The 22,797-nt window shown below is 42.3% G+C and overlaps 1 protein-coding gene across 9 annotated transcripts in view; it reads right to left on the bottom strand.

The window, feature by feature from the left end:
* Window positions 1–22,797, bottom strand: part of MRAP2 (melanocortin 2 receptor accessory protein 2) — a 45,131-nt gene that overhangs the window by 2,179 nt on the left and 20,155 nt on the right. For all 9 annotated transcript variants that reach the window (XM_070559147.1, XM_070559141.1, XM_070559146.1 and 6 more), the window contains one exon: window positions 8,766–8,865. In XM_070559147.1, coding sequence (XP_070415248.1) covers window positions 8,766–8,865 — 100 coding nt within the window. The remainder of the gene's footprint in view (window positions 1–8,765; window positions 8,866–22,797) is intronic.

Raw genomic sequence — 22,797 nt, 5'->3', positions numbered from 1 at the left:
CCACCAGTTAGGAATAGGAGTGGGAATAAAACCCAGGTTCCTAATTCCTCGTTCCATTTAGTGTGGAACAAATGAGCAATTCAATGGTAATAAATCAGTGAGTGAATGAATAACATAACTCTCAACTAGTCCCACAAGTGAAGGAAAGAAAGAGCGTGGATAAATTGAATAACCTAATATCCCATCTAATCACCAGATTTATGTAAATTTATGTTAAGGTTGCTCATACATAGGTAGCAAGTCCTTAAGAGCAAGAACCATGTTTGAACACGTTTTCAAATCCGGAACAGAATCTGACGAAAATTAGGCTCCAGAGTCTGTATTCAAAGAGTGTTATCTCAGGGATTTCAGTTCTTAAGTCTCTTCCTTCCCATCCCATCACTCAGGATAAGGTGCTGATGACCAAGCTGCCACGGGGCAGGGGGCTTGGATCAATTTACAGGTCTGGAAAACCTCCAGATTATCAAGAGTCACTTGGATCTCAGACGTCAGTAATCCCAGAAGCTTTGCAATCCAGACAGCTGAGGGACTGTGATAGCAGCTCTGTCTCCTACCACAATTACCTGGGTGACATCAGACAGGGAATTCCTCTCGGAAGCCTGAGCTTTTCCTTTTAGTAATAAGCTGGTTAACAAATCTCATCGCCCGCTGTGCAAACGTGATGTGAAGATAATGATGCACACAAGAGTACAACAGTCACTAGGTCACCAACTCAGAATTCAGAGAAAAATCACTTTGGAGAGACTCTGACGACCTCTGCTTTAATGCAAATTTAAGCAGTCTTATCTTTCAGTGAGTGATTTTCTTCCCCTAATTGTCACTTCACTCAGGTTTAAAAGACGTTTGAGAACAGGAATGAGTGTGCCAGCAACCTGTGACCTAATAAACTGAAATGTCACCTAGGAAAAAGGGGATTAACGTGTTTGGAAAAAGCATGATTAAGATTGCTGGGGCAGGCCCGGCCCCATGGCAGAGTGGTTAGGGTTCGGCATGCTCCGCTTCGATGGCCCCGTTCATGGGTTCGGATCCCGGGCACGGACCTGCTCTACTCATCAGTGATGCTGTGGAGGCAGCCCACGTGCAAGATGGAGGAGGATTGGCATGGATGTTAGCTCAGGGCTAGTCTTCCTCAAGCAAAAAAAGAGCAGGGTTGGCAACGGATGTTAGCTCAGGGTGAATCTTCCTCACCAAAAAAAAAAAGATTCCTGGGGCCTCTTCCATTCCCCATCCAGGGCTAAGGAGCTCTAAGTGATAGTTTTTCTGCCTGCCTGGGGCTTCACCTGAGTATAAAAGACCCAGAAACCCAACTGTGTGCAGCACTTCATCCATATCACAGGCTACGTTTTCCAGCATTCAGAACTGGGTCCATTAACCATCCTTGCAGAAGAATGCAGGCACAGAAGACCAACGGAGTTTTGTCCCTTCCCAGGGCACAGCCAAGGCGGTGGACATTCAGGCCCCTATGAGCTGCCCTCCTGCTCCACCTTGCTTCCCCTGACCTTTCTCCTGATGACCTCTTGGTGTGATAACCGTGGATTTGTCTGACTCGCCATCCCTGAGAACAAGGGGAAAGGTCACCTTTGTATTCTTCGAGTCTGGTAAACATTAAATGCTCAACAGATCATCCTTTTATTCCTATTTTCTTTCCTTGACTGATAAACTATAGGACCTGTATGTGAAAAACTGTGATCCTGGACACAGCTTGCTTCAATTCAGTTTCCATTCATCTTACCATTGGGTAAAATTTACATACTGAAATCCATAGGTCTTAAATATAAAATTCAATGTGTTTTTATTAATGTATATACCCATGTAACCACCACCCCAATCAAGATACAGAATATTTCCTTCATCCTACAAAGTTTCCTTCCATTCAATTTCCACCCCCTTTAGGCAACACTGCTCTGATTTCTATTTCCGTTGATTAGCTTTCCCTGTTCTTGAACTTCCAGTCAATTTCCACCTCCTATAGGCCATCTGTTTTGAGTTTTATCACCACAGACTAGTTTAGCCGGCTCTTGAAATTTATACAAATGGAATCATACGATATACAGCCTTCTGAGCCTCGATGCTTTTGTTCAGTATAACGTTTTTGAGATTCATCCATGTTGTTGGATGTAACAGTAGTTTATTCTTTTTCTTGCTCAGTAATATTCCATCATATGAATACACTACAATTTATTTATTCATTCTGCTGCTGAAGGGCATTTGGGTTTTTCCAGTTTGGGGGTTGTTGTGTGTAAAGCTGCTATGAACATTCTTGAACGGTCTCTCTGTAGGGACGTGTTTCTTTTGCTGTTGCGTAAATCCCTAAGAGTAGACTTACTGGGTCACAGAGTAGATGTATGCTTAACTTTATAAGAAACTGCAAAGTTTTCCAATGTGGTTGTGCCATTTTCCACTCTTACCACAATGGATGAGAGCTACAGCTGTTTCACAACCCTGTCAACATTTGGCGTTGTCAGTCTTTCTCAGCATTCAGAATTGCTTATTCTGGTAGAAACTTGAAGCTTGAAATCACATGTTTCACTTATTTAAGCATTTGTATTCCTTATTTTCAGCTTGATATAAGAAATGCAATTTGGACTTAACCTATCGATTGCAACATCACCGAATTCCACCAGCCAGAATAGAAAGACTGTCCAGACTCTTCTGATTCTTGGTCTTGTCTTCTCATTACAGGTTGTGTTGTTATTCTCTCCACCTGTGGAATTTTCCATATTGAACAGAGAGCCTCTAACATGAAGATCCATGTCTTCCTCTGGCGTCTGCACTGATTGTCATTTACTCCCATGACAATCCCCTGCTCGCAAACCTTGACTCCCCAAACTCTTCTGCGTGATGTTTCCGACCTTCCACTCACATCACCTGGCCTTTCCAGTGTCCTCTCCCACTGGTCCCCTCACTAACCCTACAGTCTAGCCACATGGGACCTGACTGTCCCCCCATACACTCAGGACTGTCCCTCCCTGTGCCTTGTCTTATACTGTTCCTTCTACCTGATGGGCCCTTCCACCTCTCTCTGTCTATCAAAATCAAATACCTTCTTCACTGTCCAACTCAAATGTCACTGCCTTCCTAGAGGTCTGATCTCCCAATGGGAAGGAATCTGTCCCTCCTCCGTGTTCCTCCCATGTTGTACCGACTTTCTCTTACAGGATGCGTCCCTTCCTGCCTCGTGTCAGAGCGATTTGTCTAGGGTCTTTTCTCTCCTAAATAATGCTGTGCTATATTTCGTTCATCTCTGCCTCCCTCAAAGGGGCTCATAGTCATTAGACCCTCAGTGAGTGTACAGCTCATCTGCGGTGAACAGCTGTATCTGCAGGTGGTCCAAGGCCCTGGTTCCTGGAAGAGGCACAGCCACCCCCAGGGTTTAGGAAAGCGCTTCTTTCTGTGTGACTCAAAAGACAAATCAGACCAGGAGGACAGACCCCTTTGCATTTGCAGGGGGAAACACCTGCAATGCTCTGGATTACTCCCCTAGGAATTTTCCAGATTTATGACTAGTTTTTACAAATGCAGTACCTGCTGCTTTGCTAAGAGTCTTAGCATGCCCACAACTGTCCTCAGGTTTGCCCCACTCATGAAAAGCAGTGGGCAGTCCAACTGACGGCACCTGGTATTTCCAGAAGTCACTTCCACTGGACTTTTAAAGATGCGTAAGCTAAACAAAGACCTACTAAGAATGAAACCTTCATTCATTAACAATCAGTGAGAAAATAATAATAACCACTCATGTTGGAGCCTTAGCCCATGCTGAGAGCTTTATCTCATGTAACAAGCCCTGACAGAGGGCTGATCGAACCCTCCCCTCTGGAAGCGCCTTTGGTTGCTTTGGTTGGCACTTCTGACTTACCAGGAAGATGTCAGTCTCTCTAGAGCAAGGAACAGGCCACTATCCTGGAACAGCCCTCAGCACAGTTCCAGGCAACGTGTAGCTGCGTACCCCATAAACACTCTTAATTGACGGGGAATTAAAAGCAACTCCTGAACAAAGGTGTTGAATTGAATCGAATTGAATCCGATACATAAAATAGTCAGATTTTCTACCTGTTGACAGTGGTAGATGTCTCGGAATGACAGGACTTCCTCAGGAACCACTCACCAGATCTGCACTTTGCCAGCCAGCTCCTGTGGCATCGGTCATTATCACAGACCTCGAGCTCTGCCATTTTCCTGCTCTTAGCTTTTCGGTGCCCTGTACCCATCTTTAGTGAGTGGCTATTCTGGTAAATTGCACTTCAAGGTAAAACGTAATTTCCGTTTTTACAAGGTCATGAGCAATCCCGCACTTACCCCTAAATGAAGAGCATCTCCACCTGGACAAGGTGCACTTAGCAAAGGCTACAAAAGGAGAGCATTCGAGGTATATAATGTCTGCAACTTGATACTTTTTTTAAGAACTCCATTATATTCAACATAAAAATGGGATCCAAGCCTTTCCCATTACTCTCTCTGGCAGATTTATGAAAATGGGGCTAAAATGCTTTAACAAGACAGCAGATGGAGTAAATGGCTCTTTAGCTGAGAAAGCAGGGGGAAATGGTTCTTTTATCTTCATGGTCCATAAAGGATCCAGGTAAGAGGGATTTTTTCCCCCTCACAACAGCAAATAGTTCATGGGAAAAATAATCCCCATTAAAGCTGTTTCTTGGGCCTAAAAGCTTTTAAGAAAGGTGATGTCAGCTTTATAACAGTCTCTCTCTCTCTGCAACATACTTTACTAGTGCTCACCAATATCTGGTTCTCTCCTCCTTCTGGGTACACAGATGACCCTTCCCAGCCTGGGCTCTCTGGTGGGTGTGGCTGGTTCTGCCCAATGAGCTGTGAGAGGAAGGGATGTGGGCCACGTCCGGGCTGAAGGACAGAAGGGCAGGTGTGAGATCTCCATGTGTTCTCTTCCCCGTCACAGTAGCCCAGGAGGCCGAGTGGTGGAGACAGTGCAGCTACAATTGGAGAAGCTTCTGTCCACCCCTTGCTGACCCTCAGCAAACACTCAGCTTGAGCAAGAAATAAACCTGTGCTGTGTTAGACTGAGATTTGGGGAGTTGTTTGTTACTGTCTCATGCCCCAGTCCGACTATTACACTGTCCTTCTCTTAACAGAAGCCATTGAGTAGTCAGTGACTCCAAAATTGAATTTCTTATGCCAGTATTATCCCAAGTTGAGAACTTCAGGGAAAAAACCTGCTCATTTTGTCGTGCTGTCATTGGCTCTGTGCTGTTGAATGGGTCTCAACTCCCGCCATCCAACACTGGTAAATGGAGGTCCAGCCAGGGAAGGCAAATACATGTTCTCTCTCAGGTAAGCTGGGAGTGATTCCTGATCGCTGCCTGGAGTAGTGTTTTGAAAACGACTCTGAGGCAAAGTCTTGGCTACGCAGGTAAGATCACGCAGTCGGTTAGTGACGTGCATTGTGGGCACAGGGCCTGGGGGCACAAGTTGTGGTATCTGCCATCCTTGTGTCTTACTACTTTCAAAGGGATGCACATACTCGTTCCGTGTGTCAGCAATGATGAGATCCTCGAGAGCCATTCAGCCCTGCCCTGAGATGCCTCCATGGAGAAAAGGATAGAATTAAGTGGTAGATTCAGCACGAGTCCATTTTGATTTCTGCTCACAAACTTGATCAGGTATCTTAACCAGAACGCTGGAGCCATATTCCAGAAGGATGCTGCCTGATACCCTACTGGCGGAAGGAACTATCCTTCATGACAAACTACCCAGAGAGCCTGATATAAAAGCAGTCAGAATTCAGAGGTGTCAGTCTTTCCAACCCACCACCAAGATTCTCTACTTAACCTCCTTTCTAAAGTCATCCTACTGTTTCACTGAGAGACACACCAAGTTGAAGCTGGGGTAGAATGAGGCAAGTAGAATTTTGACAAGTGTAGGTACAACGTGAATGCTGAGGTCCTGGCTGTCCCAGGGGAGGATGGGTTTCTTCTTCTTCTCTCTCCCACTCTTTACCAAACCCTTCAGCTCTCACCAGGTCCCCCACCAGCAACGAAGGGCTGGCCTAATACTCACTGAGCGCCATGTGAGCCCCGCGTAAGGCAGCAGCCCCACAGGCATTTGCTCATTTAACCTTTACACTAATCCTAGGAGGCAGATACTACTTATTTCTGTAAATGAGGACTCTCAAGCATAGAGAGATCAGGAATCCAGGCAAAGGCTCAGTAAGTAAATCTGGAAACGTGTGACTCCAGAGCCCATGCTTGGTCCAGTCTGTGGTAAAGGAAAACAAATCTGATTGCTTGCTAATATCTTTGGTTCAACAGAAGGAGATTAAAAGCTACTGATATGAGATTATGTAATGTCATGCTAATAAGGAGCTTCCGAGTGAAAGACGCTTTAGGCTGAGGCCTGGCTCCACCGCTTTTACCTGCGAGGCTTCAGACAAGTGATTCAGCCTCACTTTTCTTGTCTGTGAAGTGGGAACACTTACAGGATTTACTTCATCTTCCCGGGAGGACTCAGTGGGATTAGACATATAAAGTGATTAGTAGATCCTGGAATACGGTAAACATTAAAAACAAGGCTCTTATTATTATTCTCAGTGATTTATCATTCTCTCTTGCATGCCTATTTATCACAGGCAACCTTAAAATTGGTTGTTCTATGTTGAATTTGGCCAAATGGAAAAAATGATGTCTATTTTAGAGAAAATTCTTGCCAAATAAATGTCAAGTTTACTAAGTTCTAAAAGCCTTTTTAACTGATCCATTTAGGGATTTTTCCACATGTCTGTTTCTTTTGGTTTTCTCTTATAATATACTACAACCCAATTCCATATCTTACACTGCCTCGGACTCAAAAAAAGCATTTAAAGTGGCCCTGAGGGCTGATCCACTATTCCATTGAAAGTGAAAAAAGGCTAGACTTTCTCCTTACCCTCATTAACAGCATGTAGAGTTACAGTGACCTCCATTCTTTGATTGAGATTATTCAGAACCGCCATCAAAAGAGAAACCATCTAGCAGTAGGACTGAACTGCAGACTGAAAGAGTGGAGATGAAGTCTCAGCTACCCAGGGTCACCATGACACATTAAGGGGAGAGAGAGATTTATTTAAAGGAGTTGGTTCATGTGATTGTGGAGGCTGGCAAGTCCAAAATCTGCAGGAATGAGTTTCAAGCCAAAAGGAATTTGGCAAGCCTTTTGCTGTTTCTAGGAAGGCCTTCCACTGATTGGATGAGGCCCACCCACATTATGGAGGATCATGTGCTTTACTCACAGTCCACTGATTTAAATGTTATACATTTAAATATACTATACATCTTTATAGTGGCTTTTTAGTGGCTGTTAAAGAGATTCTTCACCATACGTCTCCATGTGCTTCAGTAAAACGGTATTTTCCTTTCATTTAAAATGTGTTTAATTTTTTTTTCCAGACCTGAATGTCTGCAAATAGCTGAATGATGGGCAGCACCGTTCCCTTTACCCAGGTAGCTGTTATAGTTCAAGCGTAGGCTGAAGACCGAACAACAGATGCTGGAGACTGTATGACGAGATACAGCAATGAGAATGCTGCTGCCAGGCTGCGAGGGCTAAGTGAGATCCCAGATGTGAAATATTAGGGTTTGTGCTCAAGTTCTTCCTGGATCACTTCCCACCCTTCCCCATCCTGCTCTGTGCCCCAGGAAACTGACCTTTGATGGAGGCTCTGACTGCCGGCTGTGTCGTTCTGTTCGGCCCATGGGGAGCAGTGGTGGAAGACGCAGAGGACGGAGGAAACTTAGGTGTGGGTATTTATTTTGAAGCTCCCTTCCTGAGAGGTCACATTGGGCTAGCTGTGCTCCTCGACCCAAGGTCACGACTCCTCTCAGCCACCCTGTCTGCAGAACTCCTGGCTTCCAGAGAGGGCCCCCTTCAGATCCAGACTGGTATCCACTCCTCAGTGCCGCTAGCCCTGGGGTCCTGCGCTATCCTGCAGGGATGTCCTCTTCCCTCGACACAAACTGTGAATAATCCCTTTCTCGAAAGCTCTTCTAATTACCTAATTTGAGTGTGTTGTTGCCTACTGGGACCATCTAATAAGGCATCCAACATACATTATTTTTCCCTTTTTTTGAAATTTTGGGATTAAAAAAAATTCTCTAAAACATTTCTGAGTTTTTTGCAAACCATAACTGAATCCATACATTTTGATGTTACTCAGCATTCTTTAAGCATCCGTGTAATAATTTCCTCCATAAATCCAAAGCCCAACACAAATGTTCTTTATCATGCCATGAGAATTATATAATCCTTAGTGTTTCCACTTTGATCCTAGTTTCAAGGAAACTCAGTGTTGAATTCAGTGATTATTGTCAATAATTAATTTAGTCAAATATCCAGTAACAACTATTTCTCTGCTCCTTGAAATGTTTTTTAAAAATAGTTTTCATCCTATTTTTGCTATTGTCTTTTGTCACTGTTTTTAGTCTGGCAAGTCATGTAAATCCTTTTGGGACTAAGAAGAAAATACATCCTAATTAATAAATATTTCAATGTAAAAATCAGGCCTGATCAGCATTAAGACTATAGAAAAGGACCAAAAAACCCAGATTCACAAGAGTCCACTTGGAAACAAGCCCCACAGGCAAGAGGCAAAGTGCCAGGCAGAAGGCAGATCCCACCCCACAGGCGCCTGGGTCCAGACAGCAAATCCCTAGCCAGCCCCATCTCTCCCCCACTGGAAGAAAACCCAGCCCTGGACACTATTTTTGATTCTTTGGTTCCCTGTGGGGCTTAAGAGACATTTAGGAACAGCCCAAACTTACTCTTGGTGTGGGGCTCCTGTCTTGGTCAGCAAGGTCAGCACAAAAAACATGAAAATCACAAAGACCGCAAGACCGACCCAAAATCCAATCACGATGGAATCTGCAAGACAGTTAATAGTGGGATTAGTATTTCACAGTAGCTCAAAACTGGAGCACTCAGGGCATCTGAGCTTTTTGGGAAATGAAATGAGAAAGGGTGTCAACAATCTTATGAGAAAATCTTGACTCATCAGTCAACTGGGGACAGTTAAGATGTAGGGAATGAGAGAGAGGGAAGAACCTGTGTCACCTCTGGGTTTCTGTGTCAGATAACACTAAGACTTCAGCCTTATTGACTCTTGGTTTCCATATCCCAGTGAAGGAACCTAGGACAGAGCAGGGGCCATCTAGGTCCTCAAGATTCCACTGAAGTGTCTTGAGTTAGAAAATACTGTTTTTAGCAGAGACTGTTACATGAAGTTTAAAGTGAATTCTGATTCAAACCAACCCAATTTTCTATTTCCACTTACATGCATGCTGGAATAACTCAGGTCCTCATTACCCCTTGCTGGGAACATACAAATGGGCCCCTGAGTGCTCTCCGTCTTCTCTCTTTCCCTGTGCTTGATCTCTGTGCGAACCGCTTTATCACAGCTCTGATAATGCAGCTCTTTTATGAAAAACTCTTCAACAAAAATAGACCTGACCTTTTCCAGATTAAAAGAGATTCCATAAGTAAAGCATTTTCTACAACATCTGGCATCTGAGAAGAAGGTACCCCCCATTTCCGGCTATTATTGTTAAAATTACCATTTCCTCCCAGTTTATCCCTCTTTAAAATCCATGTTTCCAATTGGACTAGAGGACACTGTGTCCCTGTATTTTCCTCAACTCTCAGCCATAGCTTCCTAACATCCACATCTTTCCAGGGGCTCTTACCTTTACCTGGTTGGAACAACTTTCCCCAGCCTAGAGCCTTCAAAGCCCATTCCTTACACCGTCTCCTTTACAAAGCCTGGACTAATGTCCCCAACGAATGCGCTCTCTCCCTCCCTTGAACCCCCCGCCATTTTTGTCTGTAATTCTCTACATGGGCCCTTCCTGGATCCTGTCTTGGGTAACAGTCATGTGTGTATGTCTCTGAGACAGGGATGAGACTGGAATGTCTGCAGAAACTGGTTCACACACAGGAGGGTCTCCAATCTGGGGGACCCAACAGAGTTGAATTACTTTACGTCTTCTGATCTATTCTACAAAGTTTATCTATGTGGGAATACCATGAGGATGCTTAGCAATTTTTTAAAAATAAACAATGGGAGCTTATACATTAAATGTGTTTAAATACAAAGCATTAGTCTAACTAAATTATGTATATGTAGCACTTTTTCTAAAGCAAAGCAATCATATTAGCAATTTACTCTGCATAATTCATACTTTCGTTCTATACCTCTTATTGCCTAGAAGTTAACAACTTTTACGCAAGAACATTTATTCAGCACTCTGGATGCAAAATTCATGTATCTTTCCTGGGGTTGAGAGTTCCAAAGCAATAGAATTTGTAGACTTTGTCTTATAAAATAATGGAAATGAGGCCTAAAAAAGACATAAGGACAAGTGCCAAAAAAATACGTGTACATAAGTACAACTAATGTAACTATAACATCTCAACTTTGAAGGCACAGAGTGTGGACAACCATTGGACAGATCACAACAGTTCAGCACACTGTACTGCATCAGCTGCCTACACAGCAAAAGCAGATTCTCAAATGACACACCAGTGTGAAGTCCTCAATCGAGAATTTAATCTAGACGTGTGGATTCACACTGGGAGGTGTTCTCAGGAAGACAGCTGTCACGTTGCAGAGGGCAGCTGGATCCCCATCAGTCCTCCAGTTCCCTCTCCCAGGGCGGGCAGCAGTGGGGGAGGGATACCTTTAACCCAGACCCATCCCTGCCCTCTACTCTTCTATGGCACCAGGGAGCTGACCAGAAAGCAGCAATAATGTGGGGCATGGGAGGGTCACAGCCCCCAGAGAAGTCATGGTGGAGCAGAGGGGGAGGAGGATAAATTCCCCTCAACCTGACCTCTAATGAATGTAATGAAACAAGAGAGCTGAAGGCTGACAGCTACACACTTTTCACAGGTATGATCTTTTTCTCCATATATTATTTTTTCCACTCTAGGGTAGGGCCACAGCAACTACCCTACACACTCCTGCTCCTCTCCACCTCCAGAGAATAAATAGTGGCCTTTCTATCTCATGGTTATATTTAAAAAACAAGGGTTAATACTTAGTTTGAAAGAGAGAGTTCAGGACACCAGAGCCAGCACTGTCCTCACACCGCTTCTGGTTCCTAAGGCATTAGCATCAGTTTTGTGGTATGTATTCCTGGCAAGGAGGCAACAGTGATGTTCTACTGAGTTCTACCTCTTTTACTTGTCCCTACTGTGCTCCCAATGACACGTCTTAACTCCAAGCCTTTGCAAGCCCTAGCTCTGCTTCTCATCTTGATGACCTGGCTTCTTGCTGACTCATCCGTGCACGTAACTGGCATGATCCGCAAGTTGGCATAGGACAAAAGTATGGAATGTGGCCACGACTGATGGCCCAGAACCAGAGGATGCTCCTTCAGTCTTTTCTCAACACTGCAGCCAGAGGGGCCCTGCTAAAATGTAAACATGTCCCCTCATTGACTCATAGGCTTTTGCTTCTGCTTTTCTAAGAACATCCTGTCTCAGCCAGCCAAGCCGTTCACAAATGTCCCGTTTCTCTCCTTCCCTTTATAGCAAAATTTTTGAGAGATTTGTCTGTACATACTGTCTCCCAATTCCTCTCCTCTCATTTTTTCTTGAACCAATTCCATCAGCCATTCACTCCCACTGCTCCACTAAAATTGCTTTTAAAATCATTGCCAGTCACTTCTACCTTGTAAATGCAACAGTCAAGTCTCAGTTCTCAACTCACTTTTCCTAACAGTAGGATTTGACACAAACCATTGTCTCATCCTTGAAATCCTTTCTTCACCTGGCTTCCAGGAAATCATAACTGCCCAGTTTTCTTCCTAGTTTTCTGTACATTCCACTCAGGCTCCTTTGCTGCCCAATTTCTAAATGCTGGTGTGCCCCAGGGCTCAGTTCTTGGACCTCTTCAGCTTTCTCTACACTCATTCATTCAACTCCTGGGTTTGAATACCATTTATATGCTGATGACTCTGAAATTTACACCTTCACTGCACACCTCTCCCCCCATGGCCCGGATGTCTGCTAGGTCACAATTTAACAGGTCCAAAAGTGAGCTCCTGGTGTTCCTGAGGTCCCCATAGCCTCCCCCATCTCAGTGAATGGCACTTCGTCCTGCCAATTACTCAGATCACAGACCTTCAAATCATCCTAGCCTCTTCTCTTTCTCTTATACCCTATGCCAATCCATTGACAAATCCTGTCAGAACTATCTTTAAAAAAAATCCAGAATTTATGTACTTCTCACCACTCCACTGCCCCCACCATGTTCCAAGCCACATCATCAGCTGCCTGGACTACTGCAGTAGCCCCCTGGCTGGTCTCTGCTTGCAATCTCTCCCCGTCTTTCCCCAGCTGCAGAGTGGTCTTATTGAAACCTAAGCCAGATGCCACTCCTCTGGCCCAAAGCCTCAAATGATTTCTCAGAGAAAAAGTCAAAGTCCTCAGCATGACCTCGAAGGCCCTGGTGCCCTCTTCCTCACTACCTGCCTTCGTCTCCTGCTGCTCTGCCTCTTACTCACTCCCCTGGCACCATGCTGCCTCCTAGTTGTTCCTGGCATGTTCCATTTCACTCTTGCCATGGAGCATTTTCTGGAACGTTCTTCCCCAGATATATTATAGCTCAATCTCTCACTTCCTTAGATTTTTTTCTCAAATTTCTTATTCTCAGTAAAGCCTTCCGTGGCCACTCTATCTATATTTTCAGCTCCACACTCCACGTTTCCTTTCTCTGCTTTACTTTTCCTTTTTCACCACCATCTGGCAAATTTTGTTTCTTTAACTTATTTCTGGTCTGTCTCTCCCATTAGAATGCATGATCAAGAAGAGGAGGTATTTTTGTCTTCTCTGTTCATTGTTGAATCTCCAGTGCTTAACATAGGGCTGCGCACAACAGATGCTCAACAAATATGTGCTGAAAGAATGAATATCCATTCTGTCGGCACCACACTGTGTCAGATATATGTCCACTTCTTATACATTATAAGGTTGAGTACCAGATTCAAAACCGAGGGCAAAAAGAGAATTCACAATGACAATCAGAGGTTGTTTCTCAGATGAGAGACCTACGATGGTCGGAATCTAAATTTCAGGAGGCAGAAGGACTTAGTCTAACTAAAGATGGAGCTACTGTTGCCAAGCATGATGTGTTACAAGTTAAGCAAATGCAGGTAACTGTTACAGTCATTTCTGTCCCAGTAAGCGCTTCCCCTTGAAATGTCTGGCTTCTATTATTTTGAACCTGCACCTAACTGACTTTGAATTTTTCTCTGCAAAACAAGGAGACACACTTGAAGGTCAGAATCACGGCATCTCAAAATGGAAGAGACTATACCACTGCATATAGACCAACAGTTGACTTCAATTTTTTTATTTTCCTGTATGTCTGGGGCAGGGTTTTGTTTTTTGTTTGGTTGTTTGTTTTTTGGTTTGGTTTTTATTCCTTTCTACATGTCTCATATATTGTCAGGCTCCTGAAGCGAAGGGCCTCTACTTTAATCGGATCTCTTCCATCAGAACAGTAAGGATTCACACAGGCATTTTTGTTTTGTCCTAGTGCGAATGTTAAAACTAACGAAAATACTCTTTATTAATAATATAGTAGGACAAGTAAGTATGTAATGTGTCACACTTCTGCCTACATTTTGCAGGAATTTTTTACAGCTTTAATCATTTCTAGAATGCAATATGCTCAAAAAAGATTTTTAATTGTCTCTGGAAATGTATCAACCAAAATTACAGCAGCAGGCCTGTCTCCTCTGTCCCTGAAACTAAGAAAATGAGATAGGAGCAAACTGACACAAAGACAAGATTTGTCACCGAGCTATCAATCCCATATTACAAGGAAATATATGGCAATTTGCCCAGAATTTCCACTAAAATTCTTAACAAGCAAGTGTTCTTCTGTAAAGATTGTCCAGAAAAACAATGAATTAAAGAATTAAAGTAAATTAAGGAGGGTGATTTCACACCCTGACTGCAACAGCCTTCCATCAGATGATCGATGACAACATATCCTAATGGATTCCATGAGCTTTTTTTATTTCCACAAAGAACTACCGAGCAGACATCAATAAAAGTATCAGTGAAAGCATTTAATTATTACTGTTCACTTCAGGGCTAAAGGATAGGTTTAGTAAATGATTTTTTAAGGAACAAAAAGAGAAAGCCCTCTAGCTAGGAAATGAGTAACTCTGAAGCCCTTTACAGCCCCGCTGATGGAGACCAGAAGCTGGGAACCAGCTGGAGTACCACTGCCTGGTCCCTTTAAATGCTTGGCCAGATGCCCCACCACCACCACTAGGAAACAGTGGCATCTGGGCTCTTAGGACCCACATATGAAGCCTGGGCTCCTGCGGTTCTTCCTGCAACAGGGAATGGGGACAAAGGCCAAACCACGCAATTAGCTGGAAAGGGGAGTGGAACAACATGGAGATTTAGGAGACTCCTGAGTGCCTCTCCTCCCATGGACACACCAGATGTACAGATACAGATGGAGTAATTCCCTCTGAAAAAGACCCAGAAACTAGCTGAGCGACTCCTACACATCTGGCAAATGAGAAAATATCCACAGTGAAATGGGTAGGAAAGGCTGGGACACACTGTTGTCATAAATTCCACCCCTGGCACAATGCCATACAATCAGGAGGGAGCCCCCAACTCCCACCACCTACCCGAGGAGTGAAGAATTTGGACCACACATCCAAAGGCCCAACTTTTAAGACTCCCACCAGAGAGGCCCCCAAAACATCTAGCTCTGAAAGCCAATGGGGCTTGTGTCCACGAGAACCCTAAGACTACAGCAAACAAAGAAAGAGTTCTTAATGGACATGCAAACTCTCACCATAGCCACCCTGCCCCCGGACCCAGGGCTCAGCACAGAGAGAGCAGGCAGGAACACCCATCTCCCACCTCTCCCTAAAAGAGGTGTGTCTGCGTACTTAAAAGATGCTGCCTGACGCTTCTATTTAGCAAGCATCTAGGGCTAGATACATCCTCTCCAGAGATCAGGGAAGCCTGCAGACACCTCCCCCACCTACTCTTTCCAGCCTCCTCCAATAATAAAATCAAGTTGCCACTGTCTCCATGGAAGAAGCTTGTACACAGGTCTGGCACCCCAGCTTTTGTGGCTGCTGCCCGAGAGATGGGACATGGACCTCCTGGCTGACAGCCAGTGGAGCTGGCACTCATGAGTCCCACAAGACTGCAGCAAACAAAGACGCAGGTTTGTTTTTTTTTTTATTGAGGTCACAGTGGTCTGAAACATCATATAAATTTCAGGGGTACATCATTGTATTTCAGCTTCTGTGTAGACTACATCATATTCACCACAAAAAAACTCTAGTTTCCATCCATCACCATACAAATATCCCCCTTTACCCTTTGCAACCTCCCCCTATCCCTGCCCCTCTGGTAACCACTAATCTGTTCCCTATATCTTGTGTTTGTTTGTTGTTTTCTTATTATTGTTTTATCTTCCACATGTGAGTAAAATAATACAGTATTTGTCTTTCTCTGTCTGACGTACTTCACTTAGCATAATACCCTCGAAGTCCACCCGTGTTGTTACAAATGGCAAATTTCATCATTTTTATACTTGAGTAGTATTCCATTGTATGTGTATATACACACAACATCTTCTTTATCCACTCATCCATTGATGGGCACTTAGGCTGTTTCCAAGTCTTGGCTATTGTGAATAATGATGTGATGAACATAGGGGTGCAAAGATCTTTTTGAATTAGTGTTTTCATGTTCTTTGGATAAATACCCAGAAGTGGAATAGCTGGATCAAATGGTAGTTCTCTTTTTAATTTTTCGAGGGACTCTATACTATTTTCCATAGTGGCTGCACCAGTTTGCATTCACACCGGTAGTGTATGAGGGTTCTCTTTTCTCCAACTTCATTCTTTTTTGTCTTTTTAATAATAGCCTTTCTGATGGGCATAAGGTGCTATCATATTGTAGTTTTGATTTGCGTTTCCCTAATAATTAGTGACATTGATATTTTTTCATGTGCCTGTTGGCTGTTTGCATATCTTCTTTGGAAAAATGTCTGTTCAAATCCTCTGCCCACTCTTCAATCAATTTGGTTTTTTTGCTGCTGATTTATATGAGTTCTTTATATATTTTGCATATTAACCCCTTATCAGATACATGGTTTGCAAATATCTCTCCAACTGTTAGGTTGTCTTTTTGTTTTGTTGATGGTTTCCTTTGCCATATGGAAGCTTTTTAGTTTGAGGTAGTCCCTTTTGTTTATTTTTTCATTTGTTTCCCTTGCCTGAGGAGACATTTCCAAAAAGATAGTGCTAAGACTGATGTTGAAGAGTGTACTGTCTATGTTTTCTTCTAGAAATTTCATGATTTCAGTTCTTATATTCAAGTATTTAATCCACTTTGAGTTAATTTTTGTGTAAGGTGTAAGATAATGGGCTTTCATTCTTTGGCATGTGGCTGTCCAGTTTTCCCAACACCATTTATTGAAGACTTTCCTTTCTCCATTGTATGTCTTGGCTCCTTTGTAAAAAAGTTAGCTGTTGGCTCCTTTGTCAAAAAGTTAGCTGTCCATAGATGTGTGGGTTTATTTCTGAGCTCTCAATTCTGTTCCATTGATCTATGTGTCTCTTTTTGTGCCAGTACCGTGCCATTTTGATTACTATAGCTTTGTAGTGTACTTTGAAATCAGGGAGTGTGATGCCTCCAGCTTTGTTCTTTCTTCTCAAGATTGCTTTTGCTTTGCAAGGTCTTTCATTGTTCCATATAAATTTTAGGATTCTTTGTTCTACTTTTGTGAAAAATGTTGTCGGGATTTTGATAGAGATTGCTTTGAATTTGTAGATTGCTTTAGGTAATATGGACATTTTAACTATGTTTATTCTTCCAATCCATGAGCATGGAATATCTTCCCATTTCTTTGTGTCTTTATTTCTTTCAACAATTTTTTTATAGTTTTGAGTGTACAGATCTATCATCTCCTTTATTAAATGTATTCCTAGATATTTTATTCTTTTTGTTGCAATTGTAAATGGGATTGTATTCTTGATTTCTATTTCTGCAATGTTGTTATTAGCGTACAGAAATGCAACTGATTTTTGTATGTTGATTTTTTATCCTGCAACTTTACTGTATTCATTTATCATTTTTAATAGAGTTTTGGTGGATTCCTTAGGGGTTTGTACATATAAAATCATGTCATCTGCAAACAGTGACAGTTTGACTCCTTCCTTTTCAATCTGGATCCATTTTATTTCTTTTTCTTGTCTAATTGCTCTGCCTAGGACTTCCAATATTATGTTGAATAAGCGTGGTGAAAGTCAGCATCCTTGTCTTATTCTTGTCCTTAGGGGGATAGCTTTCAAGATTTCACCATTGAGTATAATTTAGCTGTAGGTTTGTCACATATGGGCTCTATTATGTTGAGGTACTTTCCTTCTATACCCATTTAATTCAGAGTTTTTATCATAAATGGATGCTGAATCTTGTCAAATGCTTCCTCTGCATCTATTGAGATGATAATGTTATTTTTATGCTTTGTTTTTGTTAAAGTAACATATCATGTTGAATTGTGAATGTTGAACCATCATTGCTTCCCTGGAATAAATCCCACTGGATCCTGGTATATGATCCTTTTACTGTATTGTTGTATTCAATTTGCTAATATTTTATTGAGGATTTTTGCATCTATGTTCATCAGTGATACTGACCTGTAATTTTCTTTTTTTGTTTGTCCTTGTCTAGTTTTGGTATCAGAGTAATGCTTACCTCATAAAATGAGTTAGGAAGTATTCCCTTCTCTTCAATTTTTTGGAACAGTTTGAGAAGGACAGGTATTAAATCTTCCCTGAATGTTTGGTAGAATTCACCACAGAAGCTGTCTGATCATGGACTTTTGGTTTGGGGGAGTTTTTGATTAATGTTTCAATCTCCTTATTAGTGACTGGTCTATTCAGATTCTCTATTTATTCTTGAGTCAGTTTTGGGAGGTTGTATGATTCTAAGAATTTATCCATTTCTTCTGGGTTATCAAATTTGTTGGCATATAGTTTTTCATAGTATTCTAATTCTTGGTATTTCTATGGTAGCCATTGTAATTTCTCCTCTTTCACTCCTGATCTTATTTATTTGAGCTTTCTTTTTTTCTTAGTGAATCTAGCTAAGGGTTTGTCAATTTAGGTTATCTTTTCAGAGAACCAGCTCTTAGTTTCACTGCTGTTTTCTATTGTCTTTTTAGTCTCTATTTCATTTATTTCCACTTTGATTTTTATTATTTCCTTCCTTCTACTGATTTGGGGCTTTGTTTGTTTTCTTTTTCTAGTTCCTTTAGCTGCAGTGTTAAATTGTTTGAGATTTTTCTTGTGTCTTCAGGTAGGCCTGTATTGCAATAAACTTCCCTCTTAGTACCACTTTTGCTATATCCCATAAATTTTGGTATGTTGTATTTTCATTTTCATTTGTCTCCAGGTATTTTTCTGTTTCTCTTTTGATTTCTTCATTGACCCAATAGTTGTTCAATAGCATTTTGTTTAATCTCCACATATTTGTCACTTTTCCAGCTTTCGTCTTGTAGTTGATTTCTGGTTTCATACCCTTGTGGTCAGAAAAGATGCTTCATATGATTTCAATCTTCTTAAATTTATTGAGACTTGTTTTGTGGCCTAATATGTGATCCATCCTAGAGAATTTTCCATGTGTATTCAAAAAGAATGTGTATTCCCACCACATTTTTGGATGGAATGTTCTGTATATATCTATTAAGTCCATGTGGTCTATGTGTCATTTAAGGCCAATGTTTCCTTATTTATCTTCTCTCTGGATGATCTATCCATTGATGTAGGTGGGGTGCTGCAGTCCCCTACTATTATTGTCTTACTGTCAATTTCTCCTTTTATGTCTATTAATATTTGCTTTATGTATTTAGGTGCTCCTATGTTAGGCACGTAGATATTTACAAGTGTTAGCCTCTTGCTATATTGTTCCTTTTATCATTATGTAATGCCTTTCTTTGTTTCTTGTTACAGTTTTTATTTAAAGTCTATTTTGTCTGATATAAGTATCGCTACCCCAGCTTTCTTTTCATTTCTATTTGCATGTTTCACTCCCTTCACTTCCAGTCTGTGAATGTCTCTAGATCTGAAGTGTATCTCTTGTATGCAGCATATATATGAGTCTTGTTTTTTCACCCATTCAGCCACCCTATGTCTTTTGATTGAAGCCTTTAGTTCATTTTCAGTTAAATTGCTTTTGATAGGTATGTAATTATTGCCATTTGTTACTTGTTTTCTACATGTTTTTGTAGTTCTTCTCTGTTCCTTTCTTCTTCTCTTGCTCTCTTTCCTTGTGATTTGATGACTTTCTTTAGTGTTATGTTTGGGTTCCTTTATCTTTAATTTGTGTGTATTTATTATAAGACTTTGGTTTGTGGTTACCATGAGGTTCATATTTAACAACCTATGCATATAGCAGTTTATCTTAAGCTGATACTCTCTTAAGTTTGACCACATTCTAAAAGTCCTACGCTCTTACTCCTCTCCCATGTTTTATGTGTTTGACATCATAGATTACCTCTCTAATTTTGTGTATCCCTTAACCTCTTACTGTAGATACAGATGCTTTTAGTACTGTCATCTTTTGACCTTCACACTAGTTTTATAAGTAGTTGCCCTTACTATATATTTGCTTTTACCACCAATACTTTTTCTTTGATAATTTATCATTTCTATTTGTGGTCTTTTCTTTTCCACTTAAAAAAGTCTGTTTAACATTTCTTGTAAGGCAAGCTTAGTGGTGATGAGCTCCTTTATTTTTTGCTTGTCTGGAAAAATCTATGTCTCCTTTCATTCTGAATGATAACCTTGCTGAGTAGAGTATTCTTGGTTGTAGGTTTTCTTCCTTTCAGTGCTTTGAATATATTGTACCACTCCCTTCTAGCCTGTATAGTTTCTGCTGAAAAGTCAGCTCATAGTCTTATGGGAGTTCCCTTGTACATAACTTCTTGTATTTCTCTTAGAGCTTTTAAGATTCTCTCTCATCTTTAAGTCTTGATGTTTTCATTATAATGTGTCCTGGTGTGGGCCTCTTTGGGTTTATCTTGTTTGGTACTCTCCGTTCTTCCTGTATCTGGATGTCTGTTTCCTTCCCCAGGTTAGAGGAGTTTTCAGCTGTTATTTCTTCAAATAAGTTCTCTCTCTTCCCTTTGTCTCTGTCTTCTCTCTCTGGGAAACTATAATGCAAATGTTAGATAGCTTGATGTTGTCCCTGTCCTTAACCTGTCCTTGCTTTTTTTAAAATTCTTTTTCTTTTTTCTGTTCAGCTTGGGTGATTTCCTCTTCTCTGTCATCCAGATTGCTGATCCGTTCTGTGTCATCTATTCTACTGTTGATTCCCTCTAGTGAATTTTTCATTACAATTATTGTATTCTTCACCTCTGATTGGTTCTTTTTTATATTTTCTAACTCTTTGTTGAAGTTTTCACTGCGTTCATCTATTCCTCTCCTGAGTTCAGTGAGCTCTCTGTGTGACCGTTACTTTGTATTCTTTATCAGGTAAATTATCTTTGTTTCATTTAGTTCTTTTTCTGAAGATTTTCCCTGTTGTTTTATTTGAAACATATTCCTCTGTCTCCTCATTTTGCCTACTTCTCTGTGCTTATTTACATGTATTAGGTGGATCAGCTGTGTCTCCTGATCTTGGAAATGTAACCTTATGTAGGACATGTCTTATGGGGCCCAGCAGCGTGCTCCCCTCTCTTCATCCATGCCGAGTGCTCCAGGAGTGTCCCCTGTGTGGCTGTGTGTGTCCTTCTGTTGTGGTGGGCATGCAGGTAGGTGAGGCTGGGCTCCAAGCCAGCTGGTTGCAAGGCCCAGCCACATGAAGCTGCTGCAGGCATGCTATTGGCTGGGGCAGGCCCCAGTGTGGCTGGTTTCAAAGCTTGATGGCACACAACTGCTGTGGGTTTGCTAGTGAGTGGGTCAGGCACCCAGTGTGGCTGGTTGCAGGGGCAGCAGCACATGACTTCTGCTAGCTCACTGGTGGGCAGGGCAAGCCCCCAGTGCGGCTGGCTGTGCATTCCAGCAGTGCACAAGTGCCTCAGGCACATTGGTGAGTGGGGAAGACGCCCAAGAAGGTGGCATGTGACCGTTTCAGTTGCACTGGTGGGCAGGGCAGGTCCCCTGTGTGACTGGTTGTGAAGCCTGGCAGTGCGAGACTGCTGTAGGCTCACTGGGGGCTGCCTGTGCTGCCCGGCTACACACAACTGTCTGGGTGCACTAGTGGGTGGGGCAGGCTCCTGCACTAAGAGGCAAGAGGGAGAATTCTAAAATGGCAACTGCCAGTGTTGGCATCAGTGTGGCTGAACTACGTCACAAAAATGGCAGCTGCTAGTCCCTAGACGAGGGTCCAAGACACCTCTTGCTTCTCCAGGAGGTGCTCCAAGCTTAACAAGTGAGTCTCTTTTACCAATGGACTATGCACTTTTCTATCTGGTGTTTTTGTGCTGGTTTCCGGATTGAGTGAGGCTGTGCACGGGCCCTTTAAGAGCAAGTTTGCTTTTCCTAAAGTTCTATAATTTTCCTGGGTGTATTTCCTATTGGTTTTCAAAGCCAGGTGTTTTGGGGTCTCCTCTCTTCTGTGCTGAACTCAGGGCTGGGGTGCCTAATGAAGAGCTGGAATCCCCAAAGCTCCGTACCTCTGAGATGGCTCGACTGTGATCACCGGGGCTAGGTGTGGGTTTTCTCAGCAAGACTGTATCTCTGCCTCTTCCACCCCTGCGGTGTTCCTTGTTGTGGAGGTCCTTTTCATCCTCTTTCCAGACCTCCCTCAGAGGACATTATTCCACATATAATTGTAGATTTGTTGCATCCATGGGAGGAGGCAAGCTTAGGATCCTCCTCTGTCACCAGCTTCCAAACTCCTCAAGAAGCAGTTCTTAAGAAGCACGAGAACACTCTTCCATGCTATACGCCAGGCCCAGCACAAAGGGAGCAGGCACAACATCTACCTCCCAGTTTCTCCCTGGAAGGGGTTTAACGACATACTCTCCCAGCTGCTGCCTGAGGGTCCAGCTTCTAATCAGACTGCATCGGCGCTGACCATGATCCTGACCTTTGGGACACAGACAGCTCTTAACACACCCTCAACTCCTGGTAGCCACTAAGAACAAGGAAGGTTGCTTGGACAATCATAAAAGTTTGAGAGACAACTAGGAGCTCAGGCTGGGCTGAATGACAAGGTTCATCTCCTACACGGGACAACTCTGTAAGACTGGGAGAGGTTGCTATTTTATCTAGTGCACAGAAATCGACACAGAGAATCAAGGAAAATGAAGAAAAAGAGGAATAAGTTCCAAACAAATAAACAAGATGAATCTCCACAAAGAGATCTTAACTAAATAGAGATAAGTGATTTACCTGATAGAAAGGCATAAACATGGGGGGGGCGGTAAGCGCCTTGACATCAGTCTTGGCAATCAATGATTTTTTGGATTTGACACCAAAAGTAAAGGCAACAAAAGCAAAAATAAACAAGTGGGACTACACCAAACTAAAAAGCTTCTGCACAGCAAAATAAACCATCAACAAAATGAAAAGGCAACTTATGGAATGGGAAAAATATTTTCAAATCATATATCTGATAAGGGGTTAGTATCCAAAATATACAAGGAACTCATACAACTCAATAGCAAAAAAAAAAAAAAACCGTAATTAAAAAATGGGCAAAGGACCTGAATAGATATTTTTCCAGGGAAGACAGACAAATGGCCAACAGGTATGTGTAAAGATGCACAATATCACTCATCATCAGGGAAATGCAAAC

Source organism: Equus przewalskii, chromosome 9, assembly GCF_037783145.1.
Source record: "Equus przewalskii isolate Varuska chromosome 9, EquPr2, whole genome shotgun sequence".
Classification (NCBI taxonomy): Eukaryota; Metazoa; Chordata; class Mammalia; order Perissodactyla; family Equidae; genus Equus; species Equus przewalskii.
Note: the sequence above shows the minus strand (reverse complement) of the source record. Positions and strands in the feature narration are given on the sequence as shown.